Here is a 16,650-nt window from a genome sequence, read left to right on the forward strand (position 1 = left end):
ATTGTGACATCAATAAGTAGTACAATTGGGAAGAGGGTGTTGCAAAGCTTGGAAAGATAATAGGTTATTAATCTGTATGTGGAAGTGTACAGAAACACTCTGCTCTGCACTCTAAATACTCCTTCAAAACGCCTCTTTCTCTGCGAGGAACATCGAGGAGTCATTCTTCGCTTTCCTTCTCAACAGTTTCGAGTCCAAGTAGGTATTTATCATCACCCTATGTATGCGTACAGGAAATGCCATCCTCTCTGCACTCGAAACCAGTACGACGACAGCGTTCCTCCAGCGTCCAGAAGACGATCCAACTTCACGGGTTGCCTCCTCCTCCTCCTCGTCTAGTGCTCGGCACTGCTGTATGTCGAGTTGCTTCCGTGTTCGTGCTCATGCTCACCGGAATGGTCGTAGTCGATGCTGAAGCCCCCACTATCGAACGCCATTCTCCGCAGCTTTTGGATGTCAGCGGAGTACTGGCCAGAGTTGTAGACGGTGCTCTGGCCGAACTTGACGCCATTGGAGAGATCAGACAGGCTTCCCTCGCTATCCAATGCTCTCAGCACCTAACGCGAGAAGGAAGACGACCACTTGCATTAGAGTCGTGAGCGATGTAGGAGTGCAGATTACTGCAGGATGTAGAAACGAACACCGAGGTCGGTTACCTGCACCATTCGTGGTCGCTTGGGAGCAGAGTGACGGACGCAAGCAGCAGCTGCTTCGATCACACGTAACATATCAGCTTTTAGAAAGTTGTTCTCAAGCTTGGGGTCCACTAATTCTTCGTAGTCGCCTGTTTCAAGAGCATGAATCAAGAGTGGTCGAGCCTGTAAAAGAACACACAGTAAATGCTCATGCGCTTGATGATAAAGCCGCTGTAAGGCCAACAAACTCAGCATACCCATTCCACCAAGCTCTCGTCGCCCAAAGGCCGAGATGCATCAACAGGTTTTCGCCCGGTTATGAGTTCCAGAAGCACGACTCCAAATGAATACACATCTGATCTATCTGTTAATTTTCCGCTCGATGCATACTCCGGTGCCAAGTACCTAAAAATAAGAGCATGAACTACATCAGCAAGGAAAGATTATGAATGTCCCAGCAAGCAAGAACAGAGCACGCACCCGAATGTTCCCATAACTCTGGTCGACACATGCGTATGTGCATCGTTTGCTAGTTTTGCCAGCCCAAAATCTGCTACCTGTAAATGCGATAGAGTAAAGAAAGATGGCATTAATGCATAGTCTACCAAAGAAAAAATAAACCTGAACATTTGGAGTTAACGAAGCATTTTTACCTGCGCTTCGAAGGATTCATCCAAAAGGATATTAGCCGACTTGATGTCCCTGTGAATGATCCGAGGATGACCTACGCCAAGAAGAATCAAGAATGAAGCGGATCTGTCGTGGTGATTATAGATAAAGATACAAGGAAACGAGGAGTAACTCACAATCTTCATGCAGGTACGCCAGTCCACGAGCAGAGCCTACAGCAATTCTCATTCGTTTGCCCCAGTCGAGAACGGGAAGTCCCTCTCCTAATAGTTAGAGATTGGGAGTTGAAGTCAAGTCGATCTCTGGGCTAAACAACCACGACAGGAAAGGAATATATCCAAGAATTTATGTACCATGCAAATGGTGATCTAGAGTTTTATTGGAGACGAATTCGTAGACCAGCAGCCGATGTTGTTCTGCTATGCAGTAACCCACCAGAGAAACCAGATGGCGGTGGTGGACGCGGCTGATGATCTCCACTTCCGCCTTGAATTCCCTGTCGCCTTGTCCACTCCCAATCTTAAGCTGCTTCACCGCCACTTCTCTACCGTCTTGCAGCACACCCTTGTACACAGATCCGAACCCTCCCTCGCCAATATGATTCTCCCGAGAAAACCCATTCGTTATGTCCATCAGCTCTTCGTATGTAAACCATGACTTGGACCCTGAAGGATCGATCCCCTCAGCAGCACGAACCTGGCGACCATAACTCCCGTACGAGCTTTCCCCGGAAGGAGACGCTGCGTGATTGGCATCTGGATGTGGAGCTCTTCCGGCTGCTGCACCTGCCGGTCCATGGTAGCGGCCATCTACGATGAACCGATGGAAAGAATGAGAACGAGATCCAACGGGAAGGAAATCTGCGGTTACTCACTTGGTAGTGCAATTTCAGGAGGTGGACGCCTGGACTGTCCTGTTAAGCCATGCGTTCTTTTATTCTTCTTCCTTAAGACCACGAAGAAAATGGCAACTAAGGCGACTAATACTCCAGCAACAGTAATTCCGACCAATGTTACCGTTTCATGATTGCCTTGTGAATTCGATGAAGCAGCGGAAGGAGAGGAGCTTGAATTTTTGGAAGGGGAAATGTGCCGCGGAACAGTAGGTGATGGGGAATGTGAAGGAGTAGTGTTCTTATGGATAGGTGTTACGGGTGTCGGCACGGATGGCGGAGTTGGAGTGGTAATGGTTGATGATGGTGCGGGTGCAGGTATGGACGGCGGAGTTGGAGAACTTGGTGCAGTTGCAGACACAGGAGGAGGTGGTGGTGGTCGTGATTCTTGGTTTCCAGGAGACGGAGCAACCTTTGGAGGACTAGGTGATGGTGGCACGACGACGGGTGCAGGTGGCGGCACGACGACGGGTGTAGGTGGCGGCGGAGGGGGAGATCTTGAATCCGATGGTGAGCTAACAGGAGGTGACGATGCTGGAGGAGGAGAAGCAGGAGGAGGCGGAGGCGGAGAGGTAAGAACACGTGATGGTGGTGAAGGAACGGGGGAGGCAGCTTTGGGAGGAGGAGGAGAAGGAGGAGGAGGTGGTGGAGGTGGAATTGGAGGAGGAGGGGAGGCATTTGGTGGTGGGGTATTCGGTGGTGCCAACGTTGGCGGCGTATTCGGTGGAGGGGTGAGTGGTGATGACTCAGGCGGAGGAGATGCAGTTGATTCAGAAGGTTGTAGCGGAGGCGAATATGGTGGCGACGGGGATGGGTTTTCGGACGGAGGTGGACTCTGGGGAGGCGGCGCCGAAGCTGGTGGAGATGGCGGAGAGGTCGATGGCGGCGGAGAAGTCGCCTCCGAGGGAGGTGGAGACGTGCTAGCCGTCGAGTTAGAGCTCAGACCCTCAGGAGGTGGAGCCGAATCTGACATTTCCTCCTCTTCCTCTGTTCTCTCCTGTTGCTCCTCTCGTCCTCTCCAAACTCAACCGCGCAAAACCAATCGTTCATGCAATCCCTCCTTCTGCATGCACACGAGAAGACCAGATTATGACATCAGAGACCAAAAACCACGAGGAACACGAGTAAGATCGAAACCTTGGCAGGCTCGGCAGCGATGGGTGCAACCATGAACGCGACGACACGATCGATCTCCCAACACTGCCTCCGTTCCGGAAGCTGAAAGAACGCCGAAGGCTGATGTCTCTACATCAAAGGAGAAGAGAGGAGACGGAATCGAGGGGGACGGCAAAGATTTGGCTCCACGATTCAAGAAAGCCGGAGAAATGGCAGCGACGGGATCCAAAACCTGGGAAGGAGAGAAGGCGTGCCAAATTTGTGGGGCCAATTGCAGGGGGAGGGGAACCATCGACGGCCGCGGAGAAGAATCCGGGGAGGGCGCTCCTCTGGAGATCAGCTCGTCCGTTCGCTGCTCGGGGAATTCACGCCAAAAATAGCGCCATCAACGCCATTCGAACCATATTTTCTGCTATTTCAGTGCTCTGCTTCATAAAAATAAACTAAACGACAAAACAACACATTTGCATGGTTTGCTTAATTTTGATCTAATCCCATAATTTCTTGTGCATGCTTTTCCACAAATCTCAAAAAATTACTTTATTATATGTAGAAAATAATAGTAAATATATCATATTTTTGTTGGTGGCAAACGCACTAATCGAGTCTCAAACAGCTGATTGAGGATGTCACCCACATACTCATCTAAATTTAGCTGATTGAGCCATTACTTGCAGATATAAGAGTTGGTGACAACACGAATGACAGAATTTAATCGAATATATTCTACTAATAATTTGATTTTAACGTATTATAAGCTTGCATATAAACACCACCGCATGTTCCTGTCAGATGCCTTTGGCTCAATGATGAATGGGACAGCACGACTCGGAAGGATACAGCCAAATATACAACTCAAAGATGTCGTTACGATGAGCACACTATTTCCATCATTTGGCTCTAACCCTTCCCATTTAGCCAAGGATTGCGTCTCTCGACTCCCACTTCTCTCTCTCTCTCTCTCTCTCTCTCTCTCTCTCTCTCTCTCATGCCTTGTGTTCATATGCATATCCTCGGATATCACCAGAAAACCCTACCTATGGCTCTGCATAATTATCTCTCTTCTTGTCAGGCACATCTCCTGGGCAGTGGTTACTTGCATGCATTTGAGCAGATCGATGGACTCGACTTCTGTGATCCTACGAGAAACAAAGCATTGACGGGTGAAGATCACGCAGCAGCAGTTGACATGTAGCACAACTGTTGCAGGTTTTCATCTTGGTTCCTTAATCTCTGCATTCATTAGGTGCATATCTTATTATTGTCTTGAGGATCGATGGCACATCAAATGCTGCTAGCTAGGCGCAGCAGTGTACACTGATCCGGAATTACCTGATGGTTTTAAGGATCTGCATAGATATGTTCACAGAGGTATATTCTTCTCTTGTCACTTGTTTGATGAACAAGATGGATTCAATCATCACATTTACATGCTAAAGTTCAAGGAACTGTTGCACATCAGCACTGGAATTTTTCTTCTTCGGTTTTCTTGTTCTTTGTGAGATCCATGTGTAAGTGTTCAGGACCTCATATATATTGGACTCCTTTCTAATAGCTCGGTCCAAGTATATATAAGAGCAGGTTGTCCTTCACTTGATATTTATATGTTGTAATTTGAGCTTACATGATCTACTTGGGTTCAGTTCATATGTCATGTCTAATCCAGTTTGCATGTGGGAGATGTTAGAGCTTAATATTTGTCGAATCACTTCTTAATACCTTAAGCACAGTAATGTAGCCAATGATTTTGGATTTAGGTAGAGTTCAAACAACTGCTATAACATTGTGGACTTGTTTCTGCTGATCATAGCTTTTAAGACAGCTTAAGAAGATTATACTGAGGCTAATGCATGGCTTTGGAACCCACAAAAAGACTGATGAACTTCAAGGAAAGCATCTGAAACCCTTTACTTGGCATCATATTCTGCGACACGCCATAGGATGTTTCTTGAGATAAACCAGTCTTCCTTCCGGTCTTCGGAATCATCTATCATGTTTAATTCCGTGATGTCGCATGCTTTTTGCTCATTAAAAGAATTCAGATAATGTGGCTTCGTCTATTTCTCTTCAGACTTGCGGTCTTCAAATGTATCATCTCTTCTCTATGCACACACACACAAATGCCACATATATATACACGAGATATGAAGAATTATCGACTAAAATAAGATAGGATTTTCTTATTTATGTTTGGCTATCCACAAAAAATCCAGTGATCTATCTGTAAGCAGGTTAGGGCACTCAAAGTTAGATTCTCATCACAAGGCTCTCTTCTCATCACAAACGCTGTCCACCGTTCCTTTCCAGAGTTCTGGCTATGGCTATGGCTGTGGCTGTGGTTGTGGCTGTGGCTGTGGCTGTGGCCACACCTTTGGATGGTGTAAACCGTAAACCTATCCCCAAACCTCATCCCAAGCAAGTGGAGGAGCGGTGAAGAATGAGCAGAAGACACAGACGCACATCCCCTCTCTCTCTCTCACCTGTCCTTGTCCTCATCTGCTCGGGTCCCTCGGCATAAATCCCCTGGGATCCATCGTCTCCCTGCACAATGTCGACCGCCGCGGTGCACTGCGTCGCCCCGCTCGTCGGAGCCAACAAGCCCAAGGCCGCCGCTGCCGCCAGAGTCCTCTCCAACCTCAACAACAGCAGCGGCAGCAACAAGAAGAACGTCTCTTCGGCTCCCTCTCCCTCGTTCCCTCGCCTCATCAGGAACTCTCCCGTCTTTGCGACCCCAACCACCGCCGCGCCGGCCGTGGTGAGAAGCTTACTCTTCTCTCTGTTTCTCTACTTCATCTGCTCGGTGCTTTCATGGGTGTGCCTATGGTGATGGAAGTCTCCGGACACCAACTCCTTGGTCCACACCCGCCAAACACACAACTCCACCTAGTCGACATGCATGGAATTACGAGAGAACGTAGGAATAAGGAAGAAGCACTCCACGTACTACCATGCAAACAATGTGGGATAATATAATGAGTTATCCCTACTGGATTCACCGAAAGATTACTGTTTCTGGTAGAAGATCTAAGGAAGCCAACGTGTTCTGCGACACAACTTGGGTGCGCAATATATACGACAAAAGGGTCGTCCTTTTGTGTGATCAATGGACAGATATCCAACAAGACATGATCTTAAATTTGATTGTCAAGTAATTTGTTGAATATCCAATAAAAACTCCATCAGAGCCAACAACAAGATTATATATTTTTTATTTCTTTGGATAAATTATATTTGCTTTTTGGTTGGCTAAACGTTTGGGTCCCACACGAGCGCGTTCTTCGATCCGTGCTCATGCAAAAGATGGCCGATCGAATTCCAACCCAATTAATGTCCTTCAAATTCGCAGGAAATGGAGCCAGTGGAGCGAGTCAAATCCGGGTTTGCGGACTTTAAGAAGGAGGTGTACGAGTGAGTCCTCTTCTTCTGAACCACACGTTAATACGTGGGCGTCTGTGTTCAGTCTCCTTACGGCCTTCTTCTTCTTCTTCTTCTTCTTCTACGAATGTCCATTGCAGGAAGAAGACTGATTTGTTTGCTGATCTCAAAGAGGGTCAAAGCCCCAAGGTTTGCTTCACAAAAAGAAACTCGGTTCTCTTTTGCTGCCAAGTGCGAGCTTACATTGGTAGTAACAATGGTGATGCAGTTCATGGTGTTCGCATGCGCCGACTCCCGCGTGTGCCCCTCCGTGGTGCTCAACTTCCAGCCCGGTGAAGCCTTCACTATCCGCAACATCGCCAACATGGTCCCTCCCTATGACCAGGTTATATACCTACCTACACACACTTCGGCGGTCATCTCCTCTCTGCCGCTATATGATGTCCATCGCTTTCTCCGTGTAGGTTAAGTACGCCGGAGTTGGGGCCGCCATCGAGTACGCTGTGCTCCATCTCAAGGTCAGATCTTGCTTCTTCACATGAAGAAGAGAAAGCGTTTGTCCCACGTACATGATGGCGATGTGTTGTGCAGGTGGAGAACATAATGGTGATCGGCCACAGCCGCTGCGGTGGGATCAAGGGACTCATGTCCGTCAAGGACGACGGCACCACCAGCACGTAACCCCCATTCCTCTCTCTCTCTCTCTCTCTCTCTCTCTCTCCCCTCTACATTACAGCATTAGCATGTTAGAGGCTTGTGTTGACCAGTGACTTCATCGAGGACTGGGTGAAGATTTGTCTTCCGGCAAGAGACAAGGTGAAGGCCCATCACTCCAGTTTGCCATTCGAGGAGCAGTGCACCCAGTGCGAGAAGGTCATATTTGCATGTTTGAGATGTCATGTCTCTGTCTAATCTTCTTACTAAACTAAAGCTTAATCTCCGATTACCTTCTTGCAGGAGGCTGTAAATGTTTCACTGCATAACCTGAAGACCTACCCCTTCGTGAAAGATGCCGTGGAGAAGAAGTCCCTGAAACTGATTGGAGCACACTATGACTTCGTCAATGGCGTCTTTGAGACATGGGCGGACTAAAAGGCTCACCCTCGGCTGCTCAATGTTAAAGCCGGAGTCTGTAGCAATAACCTATGATGTAATCATGTGTTTCTGACCATGGTGTTTACACACCATGATGTACTGTTCGACCCTTCTTTTGGATCAGAACATCATTAAGAATATAATATCCATCCAAGATAAAAATCTGAGATCAATAACCTGTCTTTTAGGTTCAGAATGGCAAATATAAATGGTTTCAGCAGTTAAACTTCCATGAGCAATCTGAGCAACCAAAACCTGTGAATTTAGCTGATAAGAGACTATGAACAAGAGATTGGATGATGCCTTCAGTACAATGCGAACAGAGCCATAGTAGAAATACCACTAGTTGATATGTTACAGGGCTTTGTTGAGTGGATAAGATCATTCACATCAACCACACACATCTTTTTCAATACATTTATTACTGGCTTTGTTTATCATGTACTGACAGAAGCTTTAGTGAGCCTGGAATAACCTCAATTTGATCTGTTGAGGGCAGAACCAAATCCATTGACATATAACCAACTTAATCCCAAAAATAATATCATTTTGTATTAGTTTAGATAACAATAGTTTCATTACCATTGTCAGTATCATCATCATCATCATCCTTTAACAAATGCATTACATGATAAATAATCTAATCATAACCAAATGCATGATAAATAATCTAGTCATTATAGCTGCTTTAACAAATTATTATGTAAAGCACAAACCAATGCAGCAAAAAGTGCTGCTAAAATAAATGAGAAATAGGGACAACTTGCTGCTACTGCTGCATTTTTGTGGAATTTCACCAAGTATTACTCAACAGAGACCTAAATTTTTTTAACTATGACAGATTGGTTCTATGTGGATCTGACTGGAACCATGTTCAGTTTTGTCTATTACTACAACTTAACAAAATATGAGAAAATAATTAATAGTGAATGATCTAAGGTGCAAGAATATCAAGGTGACGGCAAATTATGTCTGCAAAGTAGTGTAGCTGCTATACATTTTGTAGAATCTCAGCAAATGTATTCAGTAGGATTATCTAAAGCCATGAATACTTTGCTGATTGAAGAGAAATGCATCATGGCATGATAGGTTCTGATGATATGGAGCAGAATGAAACAAACAAAATTTAGTAGAAACCAAGTGGTAACCAATATCTAATTTAAGAAAGTCTCAGAAAATTATCAGGTGTATCCATCATGAAAACCGCAAACGTATCAAGATGAAACCATGAATAATTAGCCTTATGCAGATGTAGTGGCAGAAGAATATTTAGCCAAAGACTTCTATCTCTGAAAATTGACAACCAGAGAAATAAAAAATTACACAAATATGATTTTTTAAGGAAGTTCTAAACTTTAAATTTCATTTTCGATACAATATCTCACAAATGACTAGTTCTAATAATAATACTAATAAAATCAATAGGTCTAGGTAATTCAACCTGACCCATTAGGTCATATTTTACAAATTGGATTACGTTTCCTATGCATGATACATCAAAATCCATGTGAAAAGAATAATGCACATAGAATTGTCCTGTTGTCGATATCTCAACAATAAGGTGCAGCATGTTGTTTTAAGATGATAACATGTCCTATAAATTTGAATTACTCCCTACATGTTCTTCAACACTAAATTATGTTAAGTAATACTAAATTCCGTGGACGGAACTCCAGAAACGCCAAGATGTTTCTTGGGCATATCCTCTCCTTGGCAAACAGAGAAGCAAATCACTTCAAAATCCAAACTTATAAACCTACTATTACCAGGTCTTAAGATTAAAGATGCTTCTCGTGAATAAGCAACAACAAAGGTCACTGCTATAAGTATTTCAGACAAAGCACAAGAGAATATGAGCATAAACAATGATATCAGAAGTGCAATAAGAACCCAGACAAAAACATTTGCATCTAAGAAACAGACATAAACATGGATATCAGTAATCTCTCACTCCTAATAACTCAGAAAAGCTCACCCTAAAAATCTCTGTTTTTTCTGATTTCTGACTGTAGGTACTTGATTATGTTCTCTAAAGGACAAGATAAGTTTGCCTCCAGCACCAGAGAACTAACAATATCTTCAGCAGCTCTCATCTCATCATGGAACTCAGAATTGAAAACCAGGTATGAGAAATGCTCATCTAACACCAAGCCCAATGCTTTGATGATGGATTCAAATGAAGGAACACTCTCACAGGTTCTCAATCCCAGCACTGACCCAGCAGACGGACAGGGGCGTGCTTCCGGGAACCTATGGTACTTCTCTAACCACTTCACGAAGTACCGAATCAGATCCAATACTTCCTGTCCATCTAGTCTCGAAATCACGGAAGATAGAACAAGTCCTTCTGCGTTCGATGATCCAAACACATAATGCAAGCACACTTGTGATGGTGAGAAACCATCATAAGCCATCATTAGTAAGATTGAAGCCTCTCTAGCTAGCTTCGATGCTTTCTTTGGCAGCCCCATTTGAGTAGCTTTCTCAATGGCTAAAATAGCTTGGTTTTCCCATTGCTTCTTCACCGCAACCATACCATCATAAGAATCATCAGTTGGTGATAAGAAATGCTTAAGAACAGAGAGAAGCTCCGCGGACCGGAGATCTGAGACATGCTCGACCAAGAGACAGAGCAACTGAGTTTGATTTTTCTCCACAAGCTTCTCCGTCAGATTCGTGGAGTTGAGATGCCCCACCAGCCCCTCGAGAAGCAAGGTCTCCAGCAATTCCCATACCTCGAGAACAACACAGCACTCGGCAATCAGCCCAGCAACCTCTCGACCTATCAGAAATCCCAACTTCTCGATCCCTGCACGCGCGAACTCGATGCCCGACGCGTCTCCGGCGTCGGAACCGATCGAAAGGCCGACCTTTTCGGCGCTTTTCCGCAAAAACAAGTTCAAAATCCCAAAGAAGTCACCTTTACCCAAGGACTTAGGGCGTCGGAACTTGCTCCTGAGTTTTTCGACCAAACGGGAGGATAATTCGATGATAGCAGCGTCAGTCTCCGAGATCTTCCACCCGGAGACGTGTTTGAGGGAGACGCCGCCGGGGGCCTCGGCGTCAGGCTTCAACTGCGAGAAGATCTCTTCGGTGTTGAGAACGATGGGATACTTTGAGGGCGGAGGAGGGTTTCCGCCGTCGTTAGCCTCCGCCGCCGCTACCGCCCGTGTAATTTCTTCCAGCAGCGTCATGTCTACGGTTTAGGGTTTCAGCTGCTCACGAAGTAGAAGACGAGATTTATTGCCCACAAACCCACACGTCCGGTCTAGCTTCATAGTTCGGTTTGATCCACTCACGTCCGGTCTAGGTTCGTGGTTCGGTTTGATCCCCTCACGTCCGGTTCACGAGAAATTTAGATTTAATACTGTTAAGCCTAGTCTGGATCAAATCATTTTCTTTGTAGAAATCAAATCAAACCAACCCAAATTAAATTATTTTCTTTGCAAAGATCAACTAAAGATAGGAAGGATAGTTTTCAAACTGCTATTGATCCGAGGGTCAACACTATTTGGTTCAATCTCGAAAGTATAGATTTGTTTTGAGATTCCAGTGTGAATGAGATGGCTCGAGTAGGTGGACTCTCGAGTCAATGCTTGCTCACAACGGTTAACTCATGATTGTCCCAAGGTACGACTTATTTGTCGGGAGAAGTTTGGAATCGTCTTGAGGGGCATCTTGGTTTTGTCCGGAAACACTCAACGTTGCTCCGAGGTGTTTTTTAGATGTGTTTAGATCCTGCATAAGCGGTCGATGTCGGAAGGATGTCCTGGTTTGACTCCTTCAACGCTCAAGTTAGTAGAGTAAGTGGAGGAGGTTTAGTAAAACTCAAAAGAGTTAAGATAGAACTTGTTTGCCTTGTTTGACCTAAGGGCTTAGGTTTTATACTTGAGCGATTGATAGTATGAAGCTAACGATGGGTTATGATGTCTCTTATCCCGCTAGGAGATGATAGTTGACGAGTACGTCCTCTGAAGGACAACGTCAGGATAGGATGCTTGTGATGATATGCTTTGTCAAGACTCTTGACCTGTCTAAGATAGATAAGGGATGACCCCTGCATCGTTCATCCGAAAGGTAAGGTTGGGAAAGTTATGTCATGCCACTTGACTTTGATGTGTGTATGTAAACCTTCCCTTAGCTATGATTGAGGTGGCTTCTTCGGTCCAAGTGGCGGGGTCAGTTGGCAGCGTTATTTTTCCTATCATAATCCTTTTATATCATTTGGTCGAATAAAAAACATGTGAATTAAATCGCCAACATAATCGGTTCACTAATAAATCAATTGGAATATAAGAAGACCAAAATACCCTTAATACCTCTTTTTAAAAAAACTTTATTTGTCAAAAAAATTATTGTGATATTTGTATCTCGCACGATAACTTGAATGTAATCTATTCAAAAAGTCTTGGGTTTGATTCTTAGTTGATCCATTTGAATTTTTTTTATTTATGTATTAATTTATATATCAAATTGAATAGTATTTTATTTTCTCATATTTATATTTCAGTTATTAAAAAAAGTATATATTATTCTGTAATTCAAATAAAGTTCTAAAAATAAAAATGGATATTATATTCTAATTAGACCATCTCAACCTTGAAAGGATTTGGATGCTTTTTTATTTTTTTTCACCATCAAATATATTTAAATCTTAATATGAATATATTTACTCACCATATTATATTTTTTATATTATTTTTATATTTAAATCTTAATTTGAATATATTTATTCACCATATTATCCATCATATATCTTAATCTTAATCTGACTCTCGGTAAAAAGGATTTGAATATTCTTAATTTTTTTTCATTATCAAATGTATTTAAAATTGGATGAATTTTAAAAAAAAATCACTAATTTTGAGAAATTCCTACCTCAACTTTGAAAATTTTATACATAGTGTCATTTTTTTTAAAATATTTATTTGCTCAGCCCTTAGTCACTTAATCGTGCTTTTGCCTTGAACATCCATCACCTATAACATAAGTGCGATCATACATTGAGGCGACCACTGATGGAGGCCTTGCCCTTAACGGACACTGGTAGCCACCTCTCCTCCCCTCTTTTCTATCAAACCTGTTGCTTATAACTCTCTTCTTCCTAGCCCATGACCGATAGTGAGGGCACACAAGTTACCTCATATCCTTCTTTATCCATGGCCGATAAGGGTGTGTGGGTCGCCCCTCCTTCTTCCTCGTCCATGATCGATGATGATGAGAATCTACGGATCCCAACAGTGAGGGAGGCCTGTGGACAATGAAGAGGGCACACACACGCCCCCCCTCCCCTTCTCCCACCAGGAGCTATAAGCTATGAGGAGAGCCTATGGACAACGATCCTCACGCCTCGTCCTTTTGCAACCCTCCTATGAGGGTTGCGAGTGATGAATCTAACAAGACAAAGAGGAGAAAAGATGACTACTAGATCCGACGAGGACATAAGAGCAATGGCAAAGTCAACGATGGATCAGATGAAAACAAAGGTACAACATTATTTTCACACGATCATAGCGTTATGTGAGAATTTCTTAAAGTTGAGACATTCAAAATTTTCTTAAAAATAATTTTTTTAAAAAAATTACACTTTAAAATTTTAAGAGTATTTAAATCTTTTTATATAATGATGAAAGAAAAAAAAAATGTTATTATATTTATTACTATTTCATACCTTCAATATAACTAATGTTCCATCCAAATATGATAACTATGATACGAAGGACCGAGGTCTCCTAAAAACATGCAAGTCTTCATGCCCGTTCCACATGGATTCTGCCACAATCAAAAGCTGTTCACCACCTAACTTGTGTCCATATATTGTACACGTAGAACATCCAAATGAAATGAGATTACGCCCAACACGGAGTGCACCCACCAGTGACTGTGAGCAAGCACAGATGCCAACATATACAATACTACAACCTTTCGCCATCTGTGCGACCAGATCGAGTGCTTCGAAATGAACATGCATGTTTTATGTACATCAAGCTTTGTTCATCTTTGTTCCTCTATGATGTGGCATTGGAATTCCATGCGAAGAGATTGCGGGCTGAGATGAGAGAACTTGAAGCCAGGGCAACAAATGCTAGAAATGAGATGGCAATAGAACCGTTTGCCATGTCCATGAATTCATCAGCACCAAATCTCGATATCCAGAGATCATTGCGAGAGGCGGCTGCAGAGGATGCAGACATCAGAAGGTAAGCCAGTACCTGCAACAAGCAAGCAAAACCTTCAAGAACAGATCCAATCCGTGCAACTTAAGCACTTTGGGCTAGTAGTTGTTCATATGAGGTGACCCCCAAAAACCATCCTTTGGTTCTGCGGTCAGTTATCCTCCTGTCAGTCATCCAACTATTTGGGGTTGGCTATTTCTCCGGTATTCTTCTCAGCTTAAAGTTGAGATTAGCGATTGTTAGGTCAGTGATATCTTAATTGATTGGCCATGTAATTCCATAAACCTGAGTAATGATGTAATGATGACCTAGTATTGCAGCTTAAAGGGCATTGTTAAATCAGCCAGCATGGATCAAAATGGCAATCAGTCTGAAAGGTCATGCTCAGCTAAAGGCTTTTATGCCTTTTCGACATCCTAACCCACTTATTGTTGTAAGCTATTTCTTGTGGACTAAGCAAAAGCATAACATGGACCTAAATTAAAGCAAAAAAAAAAAAATCAATTTTTTGGTCGATTCAAATGTAATGAACTTGAACTTTCTTGTCTTTCTTACAATTTCTGATACCGAAAGAATAGATGATCATACGACCAAACAAACAGTTAGCCTATGAAAAGTTACTGGGATGAAAAGACCACAAAAAATGTTAATATCTAATCATCTTAGGGAGTGCTACAATGACGAAGAAAAGAATACTATTGTTCTTTTAAGCTGAGCTTAGATTGTTTTCAGAACAAGCATTGAAATACTGCATCTGGTATATAATTGCCCAACATTCACCAGTTCAAGAAAACAAAAACAAAGGAACTGATTACCAATGAGTGATATCAGGAAAAGAATGAAGTATTCTTAGTGTCATATACTGGCATCAACTTGAGATTAGAACTCAATTCACCTTTGTTGATCTTGAAAATAATTGCATGAAGTATGAATCATATCTGAGGAAACCCCATCTAGAGAGTTCAATCCCAAAGGATTTGTGTAAATCGACACCTCCAATGGACTTGAGATTAATCAGTATAGGTCTCCTAACAAGAAAACTAGACCCTTTTGTTTACTGTTATATCCCTTCTCAACAGCATGGAAACCTATGTGTTGTCAATTCTTTCATATTATTCATCAATTCTAAATTGTCAAAATGCATTTAAATAAAAAAGAGACCATTCAGGGAAAATGCATTTAAATAAACAAGCGATCATTGTCTAAATTTCTTCTACATATTCAATCTTAGAAATGAAAATATGTGTTGCATATACAGGGAAAAGCTTGAGCTGCACTAAGATCGTAAACTCAGCCCTAGCATCCTCAAAAGGCATATATAAGATCCAAAAACACTTCCCAATGGGAAAGTTAGGAGAACCGAAATTTAGCCACACAAACATGTTAATATCTTGACTAAAATGTATGAGTTAATATGAAGTTGGACTATGAATGGGCGAATAATTTGTCAAAAACCCTTCTACATTTGGCCTCCGAAAATTGCAAATAACATATCCCTCAGGCTATACCGTTTTCCTTCAAGAATCTTAATCTTAAAAGAAATGGAAGCTACTTGATTCCTTTATGCTCAGCTCAGACTGTTCTGATTCAACATTCACAAGCCCTTCGACATAAAAACATGGAACTGATGACCTTACACGTGACATCATAATGTCCAACATGAACACCAGTCTTGTGGCTGCTAAAACATAAACTGTGTTATACAGTCCTTAAATAGTACATATACAATTGGCTATAGGATAACACTACTTCGTAGGAAAAGAACACATCTTTTAGCCATCGGTGTGTGAGATTTTGGGAGAAGGGTCAACTCACCTGATCCATTGAGAGATCGAAGTAGTAACTCATGGGACGGCGAATGATGAGCTTCTTCAGGATCAAATAGTGGACCTTCGTGTATGCCTGAAACGCCGAGTACGCAAACGCAATCGCATTAACGCAGACCAAGTATCTGTTGTCACCAACGATCAAGAGATAATGACCATTCGATGTCGATCAAACGGACAGGAATATATCGGCCAAAAAGAACGATGACAGAGAAAGATGCTTTTGAATTGACCCAACCAATAAGACATAACGTTGGTGGAATATATCGGCCCGTACCGGTATTCACTGTAACGGCCGAAGGAGTCGCCGGCCCACCCCTCAGTCGAATCGGCGGCCATGACCGAGAAAGACACCAGGCTCAGCAGCGCCGCGGAAACCCTAAGCCCGAACGCCGCCCTCGTCACCGCCCGCCGCCGCAAGATCCCCGGCACCGCCACAAGACCACTCTCCGCCTTCCGCGCGGCGCAACAGCCGTTCCCCAGGCCTCGGTCTCCCTCTCCGCCGCTGACGGCACCTCCGACGACCTTCACATCGACCGCCATGTCCTCCTGGCTCAGCCGGTCGACGATCGCCAGAGCCATCATCGCAGGCTCCGGGGACCCCGGCTTCTCGGGCGTGTTCTGAGGCGCAGGCGGCGGGGCTTCGCTCTCCGCCTCTGGGGATGGTGATCGCTCAGGGGAACTCATCTCTCTCTCTCTCTCCTCGAATCGTGGGTTTGGGGATCAAAAATTTCTCTTTTATCGTCGAAGCTGGACTTTTGATCAGATTCTACGAATATGGGGAAGGGCATTAGGGAAAAGCGAAAGCCTTGAGATCGGCGATGCTTTGCTTTCGCTTTTGGGCATTTGTCGATTCCATCCTCAGCAGCAGTGCTTCAGGCAGGCGCAGTGATCTCATCAGCGAT

At 43.6% G+C, this 16,650-nt stretch overlaps 4 protein-coding genes across 4 annotated transcripts; 1 reads left to right on the top strand and 3 right to left on the bottom strand.

Annotated features, from left to right (window-relative positions):
- Positions 1 to 335: 335 nt before the first annotated feature.
- Positions 336 to 3,134, bottom strand: LOC103989816 (proline-rich receptor-like protein kinase PERK13). The gene is made up of 8 exons (XM_018827839.2): positions 2,140 to 3,134; positions 1,619 to 2,074; positions 1,442 to 1,528; positions 1,289 to 1,359; positions 1,116 to 1,192; positions 893 to 1,040; positions 657 to 818; positions 336 to 557 (listed from the first exon to the last, which is right to left on the bottom strand). Exons 1-8 carry the CDS (start codon positions 3,128 to 3,130, stop codon positions 336 to 338), a joined length of 2,214 nt encoding a protein of 737 aa, XP_018683384.2. The 5' UTR covers positions 3,131 to 3,134.
- Positions 3,135 to 5,800: 2,666 nt separating this feature from the next.
- Positions 5,801 to 7,919, top strand: LOC135676924 (carbonic anhydrase 2-like). The gene is made up of 8 exons (XM_065188644.1): positions 5,801 to 6,028; positions 6,620 to 6,681; positions 6,789 to 6,837; positions 6,917 to 7,033; positions 7,113 to 7,166; positions 7,240 to 7,325; positions 7,416 to 7,521; positions 7,606 to 7,919. The coding sequence occupies exons 1-8, from the start codon at positions 5,822 to 5,824 to the stop codon at positions 7,738 to 7,740; spliced, it is 816 nt and encodes a 271-aa protein (XP_065044716.1). The 5' UTR covers positions 5,801 to 5,821; the 3' UTR covers positions 7,741 to 7,919.
- A 1,653-nt stretch (positions 7,920 to 9,572) lies between these two features.
- LOC135676925 (uncharacterized) lies at positions 9,573 to 10,970 on the bottom strand. Its single transcript, XM_065188645.1, has one exon. It carries the CDS (start codon positions 10,935 to 10,937, stop codon positions 9,720 to 9,722), a length of 1,218 nt encoding a protein of 405 aa, XP_065044717.1. The 5' UTR covers positions 10,938 to 10,970; the 3' UTR covers positions 9,573 to 9,719.
- A 2,543-nt stretch (positions 10,971 to 13,513) lies between these two features.
- On the bottom strand, positions 13,514 to 16,630 carry LOC135676926 (CASP-like protein 4A3). The gene is made up of 3 exons (XM_065188646.1): positions 16,023 to 16,630; positions 15,735 to 15,870; positions 13,514 to 13,955 (listed from the first exon to the last, which is right to left on the bottom strand). Exons 1-3 carry the CDS (start codon positions 16,430 to 16,432, stop codon positions 13,752 to 13,754), a joined length of 750 nt encoding a protein of 249 aa, XP_065044718.1. The 5' UTR covers positions 16,433 to 16,630; the 3' UTR covers positions 13,514 to 13,751.
- Positions 16,631 to 16,650: the final 20 nt, after the last annotated feature.

Source organism: Musa acuminata, chromosome BXJ1-6, assembly GCF_036884655.1.
Source record: "Musa acuminata AAA Group cultivar baxijiao chromosome BXJ1-6, Cavendish_Baxijiao_AAA, whole genome shotgun sequence".
In the NCBI taxonomy this organism is placed as follows: domain Eukaryota; kingdom Viridiplantae; phylum Streptophyta; class Magnoliopsida; order Zingiberales; family Musaceae; genus Musa; species Musa acuminata.